Source organism: Euprymna scolopes, chromosome 45, assembly GCF_053919585.1.
Source record: "Euprymna scolopes isolate OS-2025 chromosome 45, ASM5391958v1, whole genome shotgun sequence".
NCBI classification, from domain to species: Eukaryota; Metazoa; Mollusca; class Cephalopoda; order Sepiida; family Sepiolidae; genus Euprymna; species Euprymna scolopes.
In genome coordinates, this window is record NC_136526.1 from 106,980 (window position 1) to 122,203 (window position 15,224).

Consider the following 15,224-nt stretch of genomic DNA (forward strand, 5'->3'; position numbering starts at 1 on the left):
ATTGTTAATACTTGTGAACTGACTTGAGCTCATGCCACTGATCAGTCTCTTCTTATCTTTTGAAAACATCTAATGAGTTTAAGGTTTTCATTTGAGGTATAGTTTAAATAGTATTTATTTGGTTTTGTATTTCTGGTTGGCTATTCAGGTAATTGGATAAAAAAGGACAATAATTAATAATGTATTTCAATCTATGAATTTACACTCGCGATATGTCACAACACACAAAGTCAAATTCATCAACATTTGCACACAAACCCAACAGATACTGGCAATAAAAAAGAAAAACATTTCAAGATAAAAAAACATTAAATAACCCTCCACTTAAACAACTAGAAGCAGTTAATTAAACATACAAGATAACTTTTATTGGGAAAAGGAAAAATAGTGTCAAATAAGTAGTGCCTTGTTGTGTAGCTTGTAATATTTAGAGGAACTTACAAATTTTTCTCTGATTACCAGAAAAAAAAAGACTTAGAAATATCTACTTCTATGGCCCTAGCTTCACATAACTTATCCTGTATGTGGTATATATGTTCAGAGATGACCTTTACAGCTGCATTAAAATGAGAAAACGTTAATCAATACATGTTTTTCAGAGAGAAGTTTAACATTTGGAAAATAGTGAACTATCGCTAGATTGATTAATGACTTAAAATTTCAGTGAAGGGTGGAGAGAGAATCTGGGGTGATAATTTTTAGTGCCAGCCTTTTTGCCAGAGTTCTTGAACACTGGCAATTCTCTGACTATTATGAAAGTATTATTCTGCAAGGCATGGACAGTTGCCTGCTCAGAAAAGAATTTCGTTATTACTATATAGCAGGAATAAGATTTAGTCTGCATGAATAAGAGGTGTCATGGATTCTTATAATCGCCACAAGAAGGTGAATGGATGATTATCAGATCATCTACTGTGTTTCCCATCTGAAGTAGAAACTAAGGAGTGAACTGTTTGTGGGGCCCACAATCGACTTTATGGCAAACTGTTGTGTAAATACATGTCTTTTTACTTTTGGATGAACTCATAGACACGCTCAAAGACAGACAACTAACTACTCCGTGTTGCCCCGGTTAATATGGATAATACTATTGTAACATAGGGCATATGAGAGCATGATAAAGTATCAGCAGCAGCAAAGGATGGCTGGCTGGCTTGTGAAGAGATTAGCAGCACAGTAGCTGTAGCTGAAAAACGCACATATGCAAATTAGGAAGTGTGTGCAAGAAGAAAAAGAAAAAAGGATAGAACGTGCTTGGGAGAAGAAGCAAAAGTTGACGTCGAAAAGAATGGACCTGTAAATGGTAAGGCGAAAAAAGGTTGGCTATGACCGGCATGAGATTGAAGAAGAAAAGTTTACATCATGCGAGATGGATGATGGCAAGAGAGTTTTTTGTTGGCTTCTCTTTCTGTTATTTGTTTGCTGGATATTTTCTCGGATGCAAATGTAATTAATGTGAATTTGTTTTTTTTATTTTTTTATTTTATTGCTTGTATTTTTTTGAAGGGGAACATTCTTTGTTTCTGGTGAGTCTATAACTGGAAAAATACAGGATTCACATATTAATGTTAGATATTCTTCCGTAAATGATCTGTAAAATATAATGAAGTTTTATTTTGAAAACATGATCAGTAAAATAAATAATATCTTAATCACTGAAATATAGACTTATATATATAAGACTGTTAGCAATGCGGAAAATAAAACAAATCGAAAACAGTATATGGGTTATGAATTCTTACAAAATGTACTTTTCAAAATATGTTTTACATATCAAATCAGTAAATATGAGACTCACTTCTTAATATTAATACAAATATTTGAGATGGCGAACCGTCTTTAATATTTGTGGAAGAAATGCTGACCTGAAAGCATCCGTTTCAAAACAATTAAAACAGTAATAAAAAACGTTTGTCAAAAAAGAAGAAATGCTGACCCAGATTATTTCTTTTTTTCCTTTGTTTGTTTCTGCGATACTACGTTACACTATGAACTAAGTAGTAACTTGTAGAGTGATATTTATTTTAAGAGTTGGTTCTGTTTCCATTGCTTTTTATTATAATTAAAGGAAACATAACTATCTAGGACACAAAGTTCCATAAAGATTTAATTAGTAATAGTGATATTAATATTGTTATATGATGGTAACCTAAAAAGGGGTCTGTATATTGTGAGGTAGTAAAAAGGGGGTCTGTTATATTGTGGGGTACTAAAAAGGGCCTGTTGTGTAATGTTGTATCATAGCATGTCGATATGTGTACTTGGGACGAAGGGTTCATTCTGATATGTATACGTATCACTAAATGTCTATTGTTGGTGATTCTTCACTATTTGAACCCTAGAATTATGTTGTTGCTGCCTCTTTATTTTATATTTCTATATAATTTTTAATATGCATGTGTGTGTGAGACACATGTATTTTGGACATACCTTCATGCATCCTTGATCTTGTCCACCTGGAATTCATCTTGTTCTTGGAAGGGAGGTTGGAACATGTTTGGATGAATATTCATTCACTTCCAAGAATGCTGGTTGGTTTTATCCAGTTTTTAATAACTTTTCAAGTGTCGATCGCAGAAGAATGGAAAGTGACTATCTTTGCTTGTGTGGTTAATTTTAGGTCTCTATTTTCACACACGTCAGCTCCCTCCCCAGTGAAAGTGGGGTGGACAACCTGTTAAACCATTCGCCCTGCTCAACGTCTAAATTCCAACTCCCTATGATCTACAGCTAACTTGATCCATGTAACATACACGTAGATCCAATCAGCTGACCAGACCTTCTGGTAAGTTTACCATATTTTGACAGGTTTTATCAATATTCTACACACTCATCTTCTGTCTATCTCTCCAGTTAGATAGATAGATCAAGATGGATAGATACAGAAATAGATAGACATTTTCTTGTGTTCGACCTACTACATAACAATATTGGCAATGGTAGTAGTTGATTTCATAATAATGTATAACTGTTATTACTGATATGATTATTATTTATAATAGTAGTATAGGTAGTAATGGATTTATCTCCATGAAATTACTGAAAACATCCAAATACACTTTGGTGTTGACTTTCAAGCCGACTGCAAAGATGTGAGGTGGCATGATGTGGCTCTCACTAGAAACCACACCAAAGATCATAACCTTGAGTCATCTGATGCATTGAGCTGTGCCCTCAAGCCTTGAACCGTCTGGATTTGCATTTTGAGGGTGCTGGAAATGGTGCTGTTGTCATAACTTGGATCGGTAGAGAGCATGAGTTGTACAGTGACATATCTCCAATCTCGCTTGTTGAACATTGTGTCACTTTCAAACATTATAGAAGGCTCCTATCGCTCTTGGAATTTGTACATAACTGGCCAACTAGTAGATGGTCTGCAACAAAAAAAGAAAACCGGTTGTCATCAAACTGAAATGGAATCATGTCATCTTTTCTAGGGTGACAATTTTAACAGTCCACCTTGTAATAGATGGTGTTACTATTGATAGTGGTAATAACATTATTTAGACAGTTACAATATAGAGTTAAAATGTGACAAGTTTCTTACAAACTGACAGCGCTATTATATAAAAATATAATTATAGTGTGACAGTGTAGAGTGCCATTGTAGTGCCATTCATTGTTGTATCGATGCCTCTGTTCATTTTAGTGCCATTCATTGTTGTATCGATGCCTCCATTCAGTCTCGAAAGACAAAGGATACCCAATGCAGGGGCAGCTGTGCATGTAGTTGAGTGATAAGGCTTGCGCAAATCCCAACCACACCTCTCTTGAATTGGCACTGTTGGAGTCCAGTGGCAAGTGGAAGTCCAAGATGACTGAAAACAATGCCGAGATAGGCAGAGAGAACATACAGCACCTGGAAGTCTTAAATGATCGACCATTTATTACTGATCATTGTTGTATGATAGTCTTATAGAATGACAGTGTCATTACAGAATTACTGTGTCACTATATAATTGATTCCTCATGAGAAAAGAATTCAACACAAATTCTGTTTTTAGGACAGATAGGTGTGTTGTTTTGGAATAAAATGTATTTATTTCAAAATACTTTATTAAGAATATAAATAAAATAAAAATATTATTTGATTACTAAAAGTAGACCAATCACTTTTTAAATGTCAAAAAGATTTATAAAACATAATTTTAATATTTGAAGAATGAATACATAAATTAATATTGTTGAGAACGTATTTTCTCTCAATAAAATGGATTTATGTCCAAAAGCACGTTTTACTTTTGAAATTTATATAATCTTATATTTAAATATTGTTTATCATAATGTATGTTTTATATTTTTATTTTTACAGATAATCCTGCTAGAAAAATAATTATTTTAAACAAGTAAACGGATGATTATTTTAAATTTAAACAGCAGAAAATCGGAAAACATCAAACACTCCAATATTGTGAAACTTATGACTATATAAAAGAAAATAATTCTATATTAAAAGATACTTGATGAGATTAATTGAAAGAAATCCGACCTTGTGCCCAACTCTGTCTAAAAAAAAGAATATATACTATAACATATGAAAATGGTTAATTGGGGAGAGAAAAATTAAGTTCTCAATTATTTAACTAACTCAGCGTTTGAGAGATAAAGAACTTTAATGGAAAATTCGAATAAACTCAGCTAAAATGTCTATGCTTAAGCATGATGTGGAATCACAAATTCCAGTGGCATTTTCTTGTGAGATATGCAAAAAGATGTTTTCACAGAAACCTAGCCTGAATCGACATATGAAAATACACAGTGGAGAAAAACCTTTTTCTTGTGAAGTGTGTGGATGTGCATTTACACAAAAGTCAAACTTGAGTAGTCATAAACTGACCCACACTGGAGAGAAACCATATTCATGTGAAGTATGTGGGTTCGCTTTTGCAAAGTCATCAAACTTGAAAAATCATATCCGAACTCACACTGGTGAGAAACCATACTCTTGTGAAATATGTTCAAAATCGTTCCCAAATAAACGTAATTTAAATGTGCATATTCGAACACACATGGGAGATAAGCCATATTCATGTGAAATGTGTGCGACTTCTTTTACATTGAAGACAAACTTAAAGACTCATATGAGAATACACACTGGTGAGAAGCCATACTCTTGTTTAATATGTGGTGAATCATTTGCAGTGCAGTGTACATTAAACCGACATATCAGAACTCATACTGGAGAAAAGCCACATTCCTGTGATGTGTGTGGGATGTCGTTTTCATCAAAAGTCAATTTAAATAATCATACACAAAAACACATTGGAGAGAACAACGTCTATTCTTAAAAAAAACTCGGGTATAAATTAAATCATAGTGAAATCAAGTATTCGGCCCAGGACAGAGCCTTTTGATCTCTTAAAACTAACTAAATTAAAATAATTAAAAAAGAGAGAAATAATATTCATGTGAAGTATGTGGGACCTTACTACTCAGTGTACTGTTACCCACACATTTACATACATGACTCACATGTTGTATGCAGTCTATGTTACAAGGAACATAGAACAAGTAATAACTCGACTCCTTTTTTTGTAACAATGACATTTATTTCCTCATTCTCCTGCCATGCATGACTTCTCATTATGGCTGTGACATCACCCACTTCTCTAATGTCACCCAGGTCTCTAATGTGATCTCGAATCTCATCCATGTCTCTAATGTGATTGTTGTTTTTCATATGGTGACGTAATTTTGCATTTCATGTGCATTTGCATACATGCGTTCACACTCTGTTCATCAGCACTGAGTTGAGACTTGAATTGTTGGCTTGAAGAGACTTGATTTTTTGTCCATAGAAGCAATCAGTGAGCTCAACTAGAGAAGATGTAGAAATTAAGATAAACATCAGCAGACTCTGAGGGAAGTGTAAATAAAGTTATCTGTGAATTATAACTTTGCATTGTGGCATTTCTTTTGGAGGAAGATTTGTTCATTTAGAGTGTGACAATTTCAAGAACAGAAAGAAGCAAGTGAAATAAGGTGTGCCACACAGTCGAGGAATATCATTCATTTTGTAAAAGAATGTTTCATGCTTATCTGTTGTAAAAAACAATGTTTGTAATCATAAGATGAATGTTTCTGTGAACTGTTATCCTAATTATACATGCATATGCTTGACATTACATTTCTGAATTGTTGAGATTGGCATTGGTTATTTGTATTATTTGGATTTTTCAGACTACTGCTTCCTTTCTTGAGTGTCATTTTCTACAATGTTTCGGTCAATGTAACTTGTGACCTTCTTCAGGTGTATCTTGTCAAACTTGGAAAGACAGTTCATAGCATAGTGGTTAGAGTACTTGGAAAAATCAATTGTAAAAGTGATAATCTCCTGAAGGTTAAAGGTTCAATTCTTAGTGTGGGCAATCGAAAAATACAGTTCCGAATGACTTAGGACCTCTATCCAGTTATGGCTGACAGAACGGGAAAATGCTATCCCCATAAAGTAAATAAAAGTTTCCATTCGAAATTCTGTCCAAATTCTAGACTTCAACAGAAACATTTGACATGATACACCTGAAGAAGGTCAGCGGTTACATCAACCAAAATGTTATGAAAATGACAGTCAAGATGAGAACAGTAGTCCAAAGAATCCAAATAATATGAATAATCAACCCTCATTTCAAAAATAATATGAATTCTGACATATGAATTAAACATGTAACAGGACACAAACAAAGGCATGTATATCATATATATGTTGACAGCGACTCAATATGGCACAGTAACATTCGGACATGGATGTATACTTACACATATATATGAACACACAGTAGACAACATGATCCATTATGATACATACACATGTATACACACCAGTATGCAACAGTCTGTATTGTTTCCAAAACCGAAACAAAGACAGTATTACTGATTATTTTTGTAATCTAACAATTGTCCGTCAATTCTGAAATTCACTTGTTTTTCACTGCATAACTCCCGTTTTGTAACCTTGTTTTGCACATTCTACTGATTATAATATTAAATATTACTACTTTTGTTTCATATCAGCAAAGCATTTATAATGACAAATAAAAATGTAAACATTTTCTTTTGCAATGTTTTGAATTCTTTCCTCTTTTTTACTTTTCTTTGAATTTCATGCCTTTTCCACAAGTGCCAATGAATACTCGGCAGTTGGCAGTGATCAGGCAGGGTTTGGAGTTGCGGAAGGTCATGTTAATGATTTTCTCGACATATGACCAAACAAAGTCATTCAACGGGTTCAGGTCGAAAAAGAGAAGGGCCAGTGAGAGAAGGGTAGAAAGTCATAGCACTCCTGAAGTCAAGCCTGACGGTGCCGAATCCTGCTGCCACATCCAGGGTCTACCAGTGGCCACATGATTGCATTAGTGGATCACCACACTCTTCAGCACATCCAGGTACACTTTGGTGTTGACTTTCAAGCAAACTTCAAAAATGTGAGGTGGCATGATGTGGCTCTCACTTGAAATCACACCAAAGATCATAATTGTAGCCAGAAACTTTGATTTTATCATTTTGTACATATCCCTGTTATTCATAGCAATCCAGCGATGTATTTTGAGGATGCTGACAATGGTTCTATTGACATAACTTAGATCGGTACAGAGCATGAGTTAGTTGTACAGCCTCCAATCTTGCTTGTTTAACATTGTATCACTTTCATTCAAACATGATAAAAGGCTCCTATCACTCTTAGGATTTGTACACAACTAGCCAACTAGTAAATAGTCTGCATCAAAAAAAGAAAACCAGCTTTCATCAAATGGAAATGGAATCATGTCGTCTTTTATAGGGTGATAATCTTATCATTCTACTGTATTTTAACTAAGTTTATCATCTTGTGAATCTTTTGCATGCTAATTCTTTCCTAGAATTGACTTTAGACACCATGTATCAAATCTATTGCTAAAGCCCAATACGATCTTTGGATTATTCTTCTGCTTTATAATGTACCTGGCAACTGGAGCAATTTTCTTACTTCTTTAATAGTCTGATAAATCTTAACATAATTTATTTCTTCTTTCTTCATTTATACCAAAACCATAGTGCATTAAAGTTTAAGAAGAAAGTTTTTAAAGAAATATTTCCTGTATGTGTTTTCGCCAATAGTTTGCAGTTGGATGCATTTAATTATTCTAAGTCTATCACATGGGACATTTACCCCCAGACTTAGCGTTAAAAATTAAATTTAACTTATAGTTTCCTTCTGACTTTGTTTCTGTTCTTGCCCAGAAGGAAAACATTTCTTTGTACATTTTCTATTAGAATAATAGGATTCTTTTATCCTTAGTTAAGAAATAGAAAAATTTATTGTGTTCCCTGTAAAAATAAAGTTCTTCTGCCCATAGTAAAAAAAGAAAGAGAATATTCTGCTATACTTTTTCTGATAGAAGAAAATATTATTCTATCGTTTCAGGTGTTTTTACTTTTTTGATAGTCTTATAAATCTTAACGTAAAATTCTCTTCTAACCTCTGGAGTGCTTTTACTCAAAACACAATTTCTAGAGAGAAATGATGACATTCTTTACCTGTATAATAGCTAAGTACGTCCAGTGATGGAGTAGTGATGCCACATTTGGGCAGGAGCTGCTAGAAGCGTCTTATCCTGCCTTGACAAAGTTCAAAATAAACTTTGTAGCCTAATGGGGGGGGGGCTTTTCTCTTCTCTGCAACCTCTTTTCCACGGAAGAGACATTATAAGCCTGTCCCTGCTTTATCATTATTTTCATGGCAAGTGCTTGTCTGAGCTCCAATCTGTGGTCCCCACTGGCCTGACTTTCACAAAAACTACTCGTCTAGCTGAAACTAATTTCCCCCCACTCTTTATCTGTACCTAAACCTAAACGTAGATTCCATGAACAAAGCTTCTGCATAACTGTGGAACTCTGTTCCGTTTTCCTGCTTTCCAACTGACTACAATATGGTTGTCTTTAAGTCTAACATGAACAAATTCTTGATGAGCCATCGCCTTAATCCAATTTACCAAATTTCTACTACAACTAACAATTACTACATTTCCCTTTCACCACTGTACTCATTAACCCTTGGAATTATTTTACCGACTAGTAAAGGGAGTGGCAAAAAAGGCGTATAAAGCTTACAATGAAAATAACGTTGTTGCTTACAATGAAAATAACGTTGTTGCTTACAAGAACACTTTTCTTGTGATGGTAAAAAAACTGGTGAGTTAGACGTGTTTAGCTCAAGTGTCTTCTGTGTGAAAACCAAAGAAGACAAGCGATTATCATTTAAAATATTGTTACTTTTGTTTCATATCAGCAAATCAATAGTAATGATAAATAACAATGTAACCAATTTCTTTTGAAATGTTTTAAATTCTTCTGTGCATTCATTTCTTGTTTTAAAAAATAAATAAAAATCCAATAACACGCACAAAAAGAAATTAATAAATTTCAGAGGTGCAAAGATTTCACAAAATACACCCATGACAAATTATGCGGGGAAGAAAACTTCAAATGTGTTTTGTTAGGCAGACGTAGCTGAAAGCATACCAAAGACGTGCACTTTTTAACCAATCAACGCTCAAAGAAAGACTTAATTTTCAAACCTTTTTCCCAGCTTGGCTGGGAGCCTCTCAAAAAATATATAAACCCTGAGGGAACTGTTCTCCTTCACTTCTCTTTCTCTCGTCAACATCTTCATTGCTACTTTCTTTCACCAGTATGACAAAACATACCTATTCACACGTATGCAGGTACACACAGACAGAATAATACAGAAATTCAGCTGCAGCTGCACACAGGAGCATTTAATTTTCACTTCTTTTCTCATTACACACAAAAACAAGCATATTTCTCACTAAGAAAACAGATGTCATTCTCTGCTTTTTTTTTTTTTTTTTGATTCAACGAACATTTTACATTGATAAAAAAAACAAACTGCCAAGATACGATTTTCGGATACTAAAAATTATTTCGTTTCTACTTGTTAATTTGTGTAAACAAATGAAGTTTATTTCGCATATTTGATTTTTATTATTATTTATTTATTTGTGATGGAAAAGGGATCTAATCAGGACTGACTGCCATGATGAGTTGGTGATCAAGAACGTGAAACGAACACACAATTACAAGTCAACAAATCTTAACGTAAACGAGCATGCATCCCACTCGAAAAACAGTCCACTACAATTTCTGATATTACTTGGCAGTTTAAAGACCTCAAAACTACAAACCCTTCCAACCAAACCAAAATCTAAAGTTTTCGATCTCACACAACAAGTGTCCTCCTGAACTCAGAACAGGACAACCGACAGTTTAAAGGCTTCAAAATAACTTTCAAACAGAACTAAAGCAAAAGAAAGAAATGGAATCACTGCGGGCAGAGACATTTCTGGCTACGTTATCATTGAATATACCAGTCTTCAATCCCACTAATATAAAGTCATAGTTTGTCCAAATCCAGACACTTTTCGACGCGAAATAGATTACATCCCAGAGAACCAGATATTGTTGCTTAGTTGAAAAGCTACCAACAGACGTCGTTGAAGAAGTGACAGATTTACTGAAGAATGTACCAGAAGACAACCCATATGACTGGCTTAAGGAGGCAATATTGAAATGGACTGGTTTATCGTAGCCTCACTGTAATCACAGTGAGACTACTTAAATAGAATAATGGCGCATGCTCTTCAACTGTAAAACCCACACGCGACTATATAAAGATTACTTCAGCTGAGCGCACATCTTTCTATGCACACACACGCGGACGTAGTCCAAAGCATCTTACATCACAAATATGTTGTTCTTTTCATCCAATTGGATTACGAAGAAAACAAATTTCAAATATTTTTTTTTTTCTGACAGCGTTTGTGAAGCCGGTTTGGATCTATAAAAAGGGCATTTTGTGCCCAAACGAATCAGTCGACCCCCAGGCAGCATGCTGTAGATATTAACGTCGATCTCCGTCCCTGGGACGTTAAATGCACGCCGCCCGATAATTAATTCTCCTCATGGAGATGGACTTTTTACCCGAATGGATTTTTCCCCTTTTCTATCTCTTTGCTAAAGTAAGCGACGGACTTTTATGTTGGTTATTTCTTCCTAAAAAGGACTGTATATTTCTAACCAAGAACTTTTATTTTTCTACTTCATTTCATTTTATTACCTCAGTCCCAGGAGGACTCAATTAAGAAGAAACTTTCTTATCTTCTCTTTTCATTTATTTACAATTTAAAAAAAAATAAATTTTGTATTTAATTTATTCATCCACCTCAGTCATCTTTGATTGTTCAACAACACCATTTTACACACTTTATTTTTATTTTTATTATTTGGAGTTCGCGGGACTAGCATCAACACCCGTAGTCCCACAACAGGCTCATCTAATGAGACAATGCTGTGCAATCTTTTCACGCAGGTTGAATTAGGAGATCGTACCCCCTTACAACTATTATGGCATATGCGAACATTGTTGGGTGACAACAAAATATCCGAAACTATTATGCAGAGTCTATGGTTAGACAAACTACCCAATACAATGATACAAATTCTCGCACCCACGGTGGAAGAAAAAAAATCCCGAAAAACTCGCAAACATGGCAGATCGAATACATGAAGATCTTTGGAACCGCAAAATGAACTCTGTGCAACCACAACCGATACAAACAAAAGATTAGGAATTTAATGAACTTAATATATAGCATATATACTATGATTTGTATTGCCTTATATATCTATCTATTCTACAAATTTTTTTCATTGTCTAGCCACACTGAAAAGTAGCGATACATGGAGACAGTCCATTAGAGTTATAATATATGGTCTGAGCATACTTGGCTGAAATTAAATGTTCCAATAAATATATTTTGATTAGGTCTTGTGAAATATATATATATATATATATATATATATATATATATATATATATATATATATATATATATATATATATATATATGGTTGGTAGCATTTTGATATTATTTTCTGGCCAATGAATAATGCCAAAACCATATTAGTAAATAATCATATAAAGTTGATTGATAGCATTTTGATATTAACTTGTGGCTAGTCAATAATGTCAAAAAGCTTATGATATAGTAATCATATAAATCTGGTTAACGGCTTTTTTGATATTATTTTGTGGCCAGTGAATAATGTAAAAACCATATGAGATAATTGTCTTATAAAACGAGTAATATTTTTTTATATTACTTTCTGATGAGTTCATAACGTAGAAACTATATGAAAACATAGTTCTTATAAAAATTCCAAATAAAGTAAAACCTTTTCGGTGCTTAATAAAATAGTCAACAGAACGATTTTTTTTTAATACGTGGTTTTAAATAAAACCAACATTGCTTACCGTGTCATGTCGACAATAGTCATATATCCAAAAATAACCAAAATTCATTGCATATAAAAGTATTCATAGTTAAAAATAATTTTTACGGTAAATTAAGGGCAATTAGATTTTCTCTAGATGTGAACACCTGAAAGATTGCGAATGTTTATCTCTCTTTTCGCAACTATAATGGCCGATATTTTGTTTTAGCTGATAGACTTTTTTTCTAAACATACAATAGCAGTTGTGACAACTGCCAGTTGTCTACTAGGTGTTTTTTGTAAGTTTGGGTATAATACTATTTTCGACATAACAATTAAGCAGTTGTTGTTGCTTAAAAAATCGACCCGTCGAGCCCATCTTAGCAAGCACCGAAAAGTGTTTATTTTATTTGAAATTTTATGAGAACTATGTGTTTATGAAATTATAAAAATGGGTCAGTCTTGCATTTAAGTCCGACAAAGTCGAAAGTAAGTTCGATAACTCTAGAAGGGTCACATCAGTATTTACACCGTCAAATCATGTGTTCTATTGAACGAATTGGAAGCAACCACTTGTTAAATAAAGTAAACGAACAAAATATTCATTTTTATATATTTATAACTATTTATTTAACAGAAAAAAAGAAACAATTTTTAAAAAGTGTATTATTGTCTTAACAGAACAAAATATAATATAAAAAACTGAAACTTTGTCGTGTATAAAGCGTAAAACTTTAAATAAAATATTTTAAAAATATTTTAAAGCATTAACAATTCGTAATGTCGTGATAAGACTTTAATAATTCGTAATATCGTGATTTGACGGTTTTACCCTCAAGTTAAAAAAATAAAAATAAAAATATTTTTAAAAACCGTGAAACTTTGCTGTGCGTAATAAAAGAAAATAAAAATATATAAATAATTCTTTTTTTATTATTAAATATTAATTAAATATTTTTTATTTTATGTTTAAAAGCTTTAATAATTCGTAATATCGTGATTTGATTTTATTTTACTTCAGTTGAAGTTCTCAGAAATCAAGGGGCCCACAACCTGGGGCTAACACTTGAAGTCTATATGAAATACATAGATATTCAAATGTTCCATTTTATTTCTCAAACACTGAGTTAATAAAGAAGATGAGAACATAATGTTCTTCTCCCCAATTAACCATTTTCATATATTGTATTATATCTTTTATTTTGATCTCTTGGTCTTACTGAATTCCGGGACAAGAATTTATCTAGTCTGGTGGAGTATCCAGTTTCGTGCTTTTACTTGAGGTAACATCACTTGGAGAAGGTGCACCACCATTCCTCGTAAAAGCTAATATCGGTTAGCCATAGCGAGGAGATCTTATATATGGGCAGCGAATACTATGTGATTTTGAATATTTGGTCAGGGTTTACTTCTATGGAAAAGTATCCTCATGCCAAATTGTTCTGACAAACCCCTGTACAGAGAGACCTTAGACACTCGAGGATAGTGTCTAGTAGGCATTCAAGTTCTCCCCAGGCGGTGTAACTACTGAGTGACCATTCTAGAGTTGTCAAACTTTGCCAGGCTTAACTGCAAGACAGTTAAAAATGGTATTTGTGGAGCAGCCCATGACGTTTTTGGGATGTCACCAAAATGGAACGGAAATTGTAATTTCGTTCCGGTGCAATCATACACGTTGTTAATTGAACACACGACAACGAAATCGAGTGTAAATGAGAAAATGAATGACAATCAATATTTTAATTTATTCACAAAATAACATTGTTTTAAATAATAAAAAAAAGAAGAAAATTTTAAACAACGAATTATATACATAGGAAACTGATTTTTTTTTCGGTACTTGTACAGTTTAATCAAGACATAAAAAAAATGAAAATATCGGGAAAAAAAACAACAACAAAAAAAAAAACAATTATATTGTACGTATTCGTTTTGACATGAAGATCTCCGAAAAAAATTTCACTAAATTTGATCGAATAGTTTTTTTGGTTTTTTTTTGTTTTTTACAGCGGAAAAACATGTTTTTATGAGAGTGCGTTAAAGGCAGAAATCTTGGATTTGTTTTAAATTTTTGTTTGAATTTTAGAAACAACACGGGAGATAACTCCATGTAAAGCGCCGACACTCCCTCCCCATCTGTAATAACTAGCTTTTCTTCCTAAAAATCGAACCTTTGGCTCGGTATCATAACAAATTGTATTTTCGCTGTAAAATAAAAACTACTTGATCAAATTAAGTGATTTTTTTTTTTTCGGAGAACTTCATTTCATAACAGATACGTAAAATTTAAACTTTATTTTTCAATATTTTCATTTTTTAATGTCTTGACTAAACTGTACAAGTACCTTTTTTCTTATATTTAAAACGGGGGGGGGAGTCAAATTTATTATCTTTCAATTCACTGGAAAAATTAAATGCAATCATTTTTGCTTTTAAGAGAATGAAACGAAAAGGAAATTTTAAACAAGGAATTATATACAAAGGAAACAAGTTTTTTCTTATATTTAAAACGAAAGAAAGGTCAAATTTATTATCTTTCAATTTAACGGGAAACATTAAATGCAATCAGTTTTTGCTTTTTGAGACTGAAACGAAAAGAACATTTAAAACAACGAATCAAAACGGAAAAAGTCACATTTATTTGTTTTTAATTTATCGGAAAAATGCAATATTTTTTTTATTTTTCGAAAACAAAAAATTAATGGTGAAATTTTAAACAACGCATCAATATATATATATATATATATATATATATATATATATATATATATATATATATATATATATATATATATATATATATTAAATGGAAGAAGTCACATTTATTTGTTTTTAATTTATCGGAAAAATGCAATATTTTTTTTATTTTTCGAAAACAAAAAATTAATGGTGAAATTTTAAACAACGCATCTATATATATATATATATATATATATATATATATATATATATAT

The 15,224-nt window shown here is 32.7% G+C and overlaps 1 protein-coding gene across 1 annotated transcript in view; it reads left to right on the top strand.

The window, feature by feature from the left end:
- The window catches only part of LOC145269043 (uncharacterized), a 38,038-nt gene that overhangs the window by 14,157 nt on the left and 8,657 nt on the right, over positions 1-15,224 (top strand). Inside the window, exon 2 of the mRNA XM_080124644.1 lies at positions 4,313-5,276. Coding sequence (XP_079980770.1) covers positions 4,644-5,276 — 633 coding nt within the window. The 5' untranslated portion in view covers positions 4,313-4,643. The remainder of the gene's footprint in view (positions 1-4,312; positions 5,277-15,224) is intronic.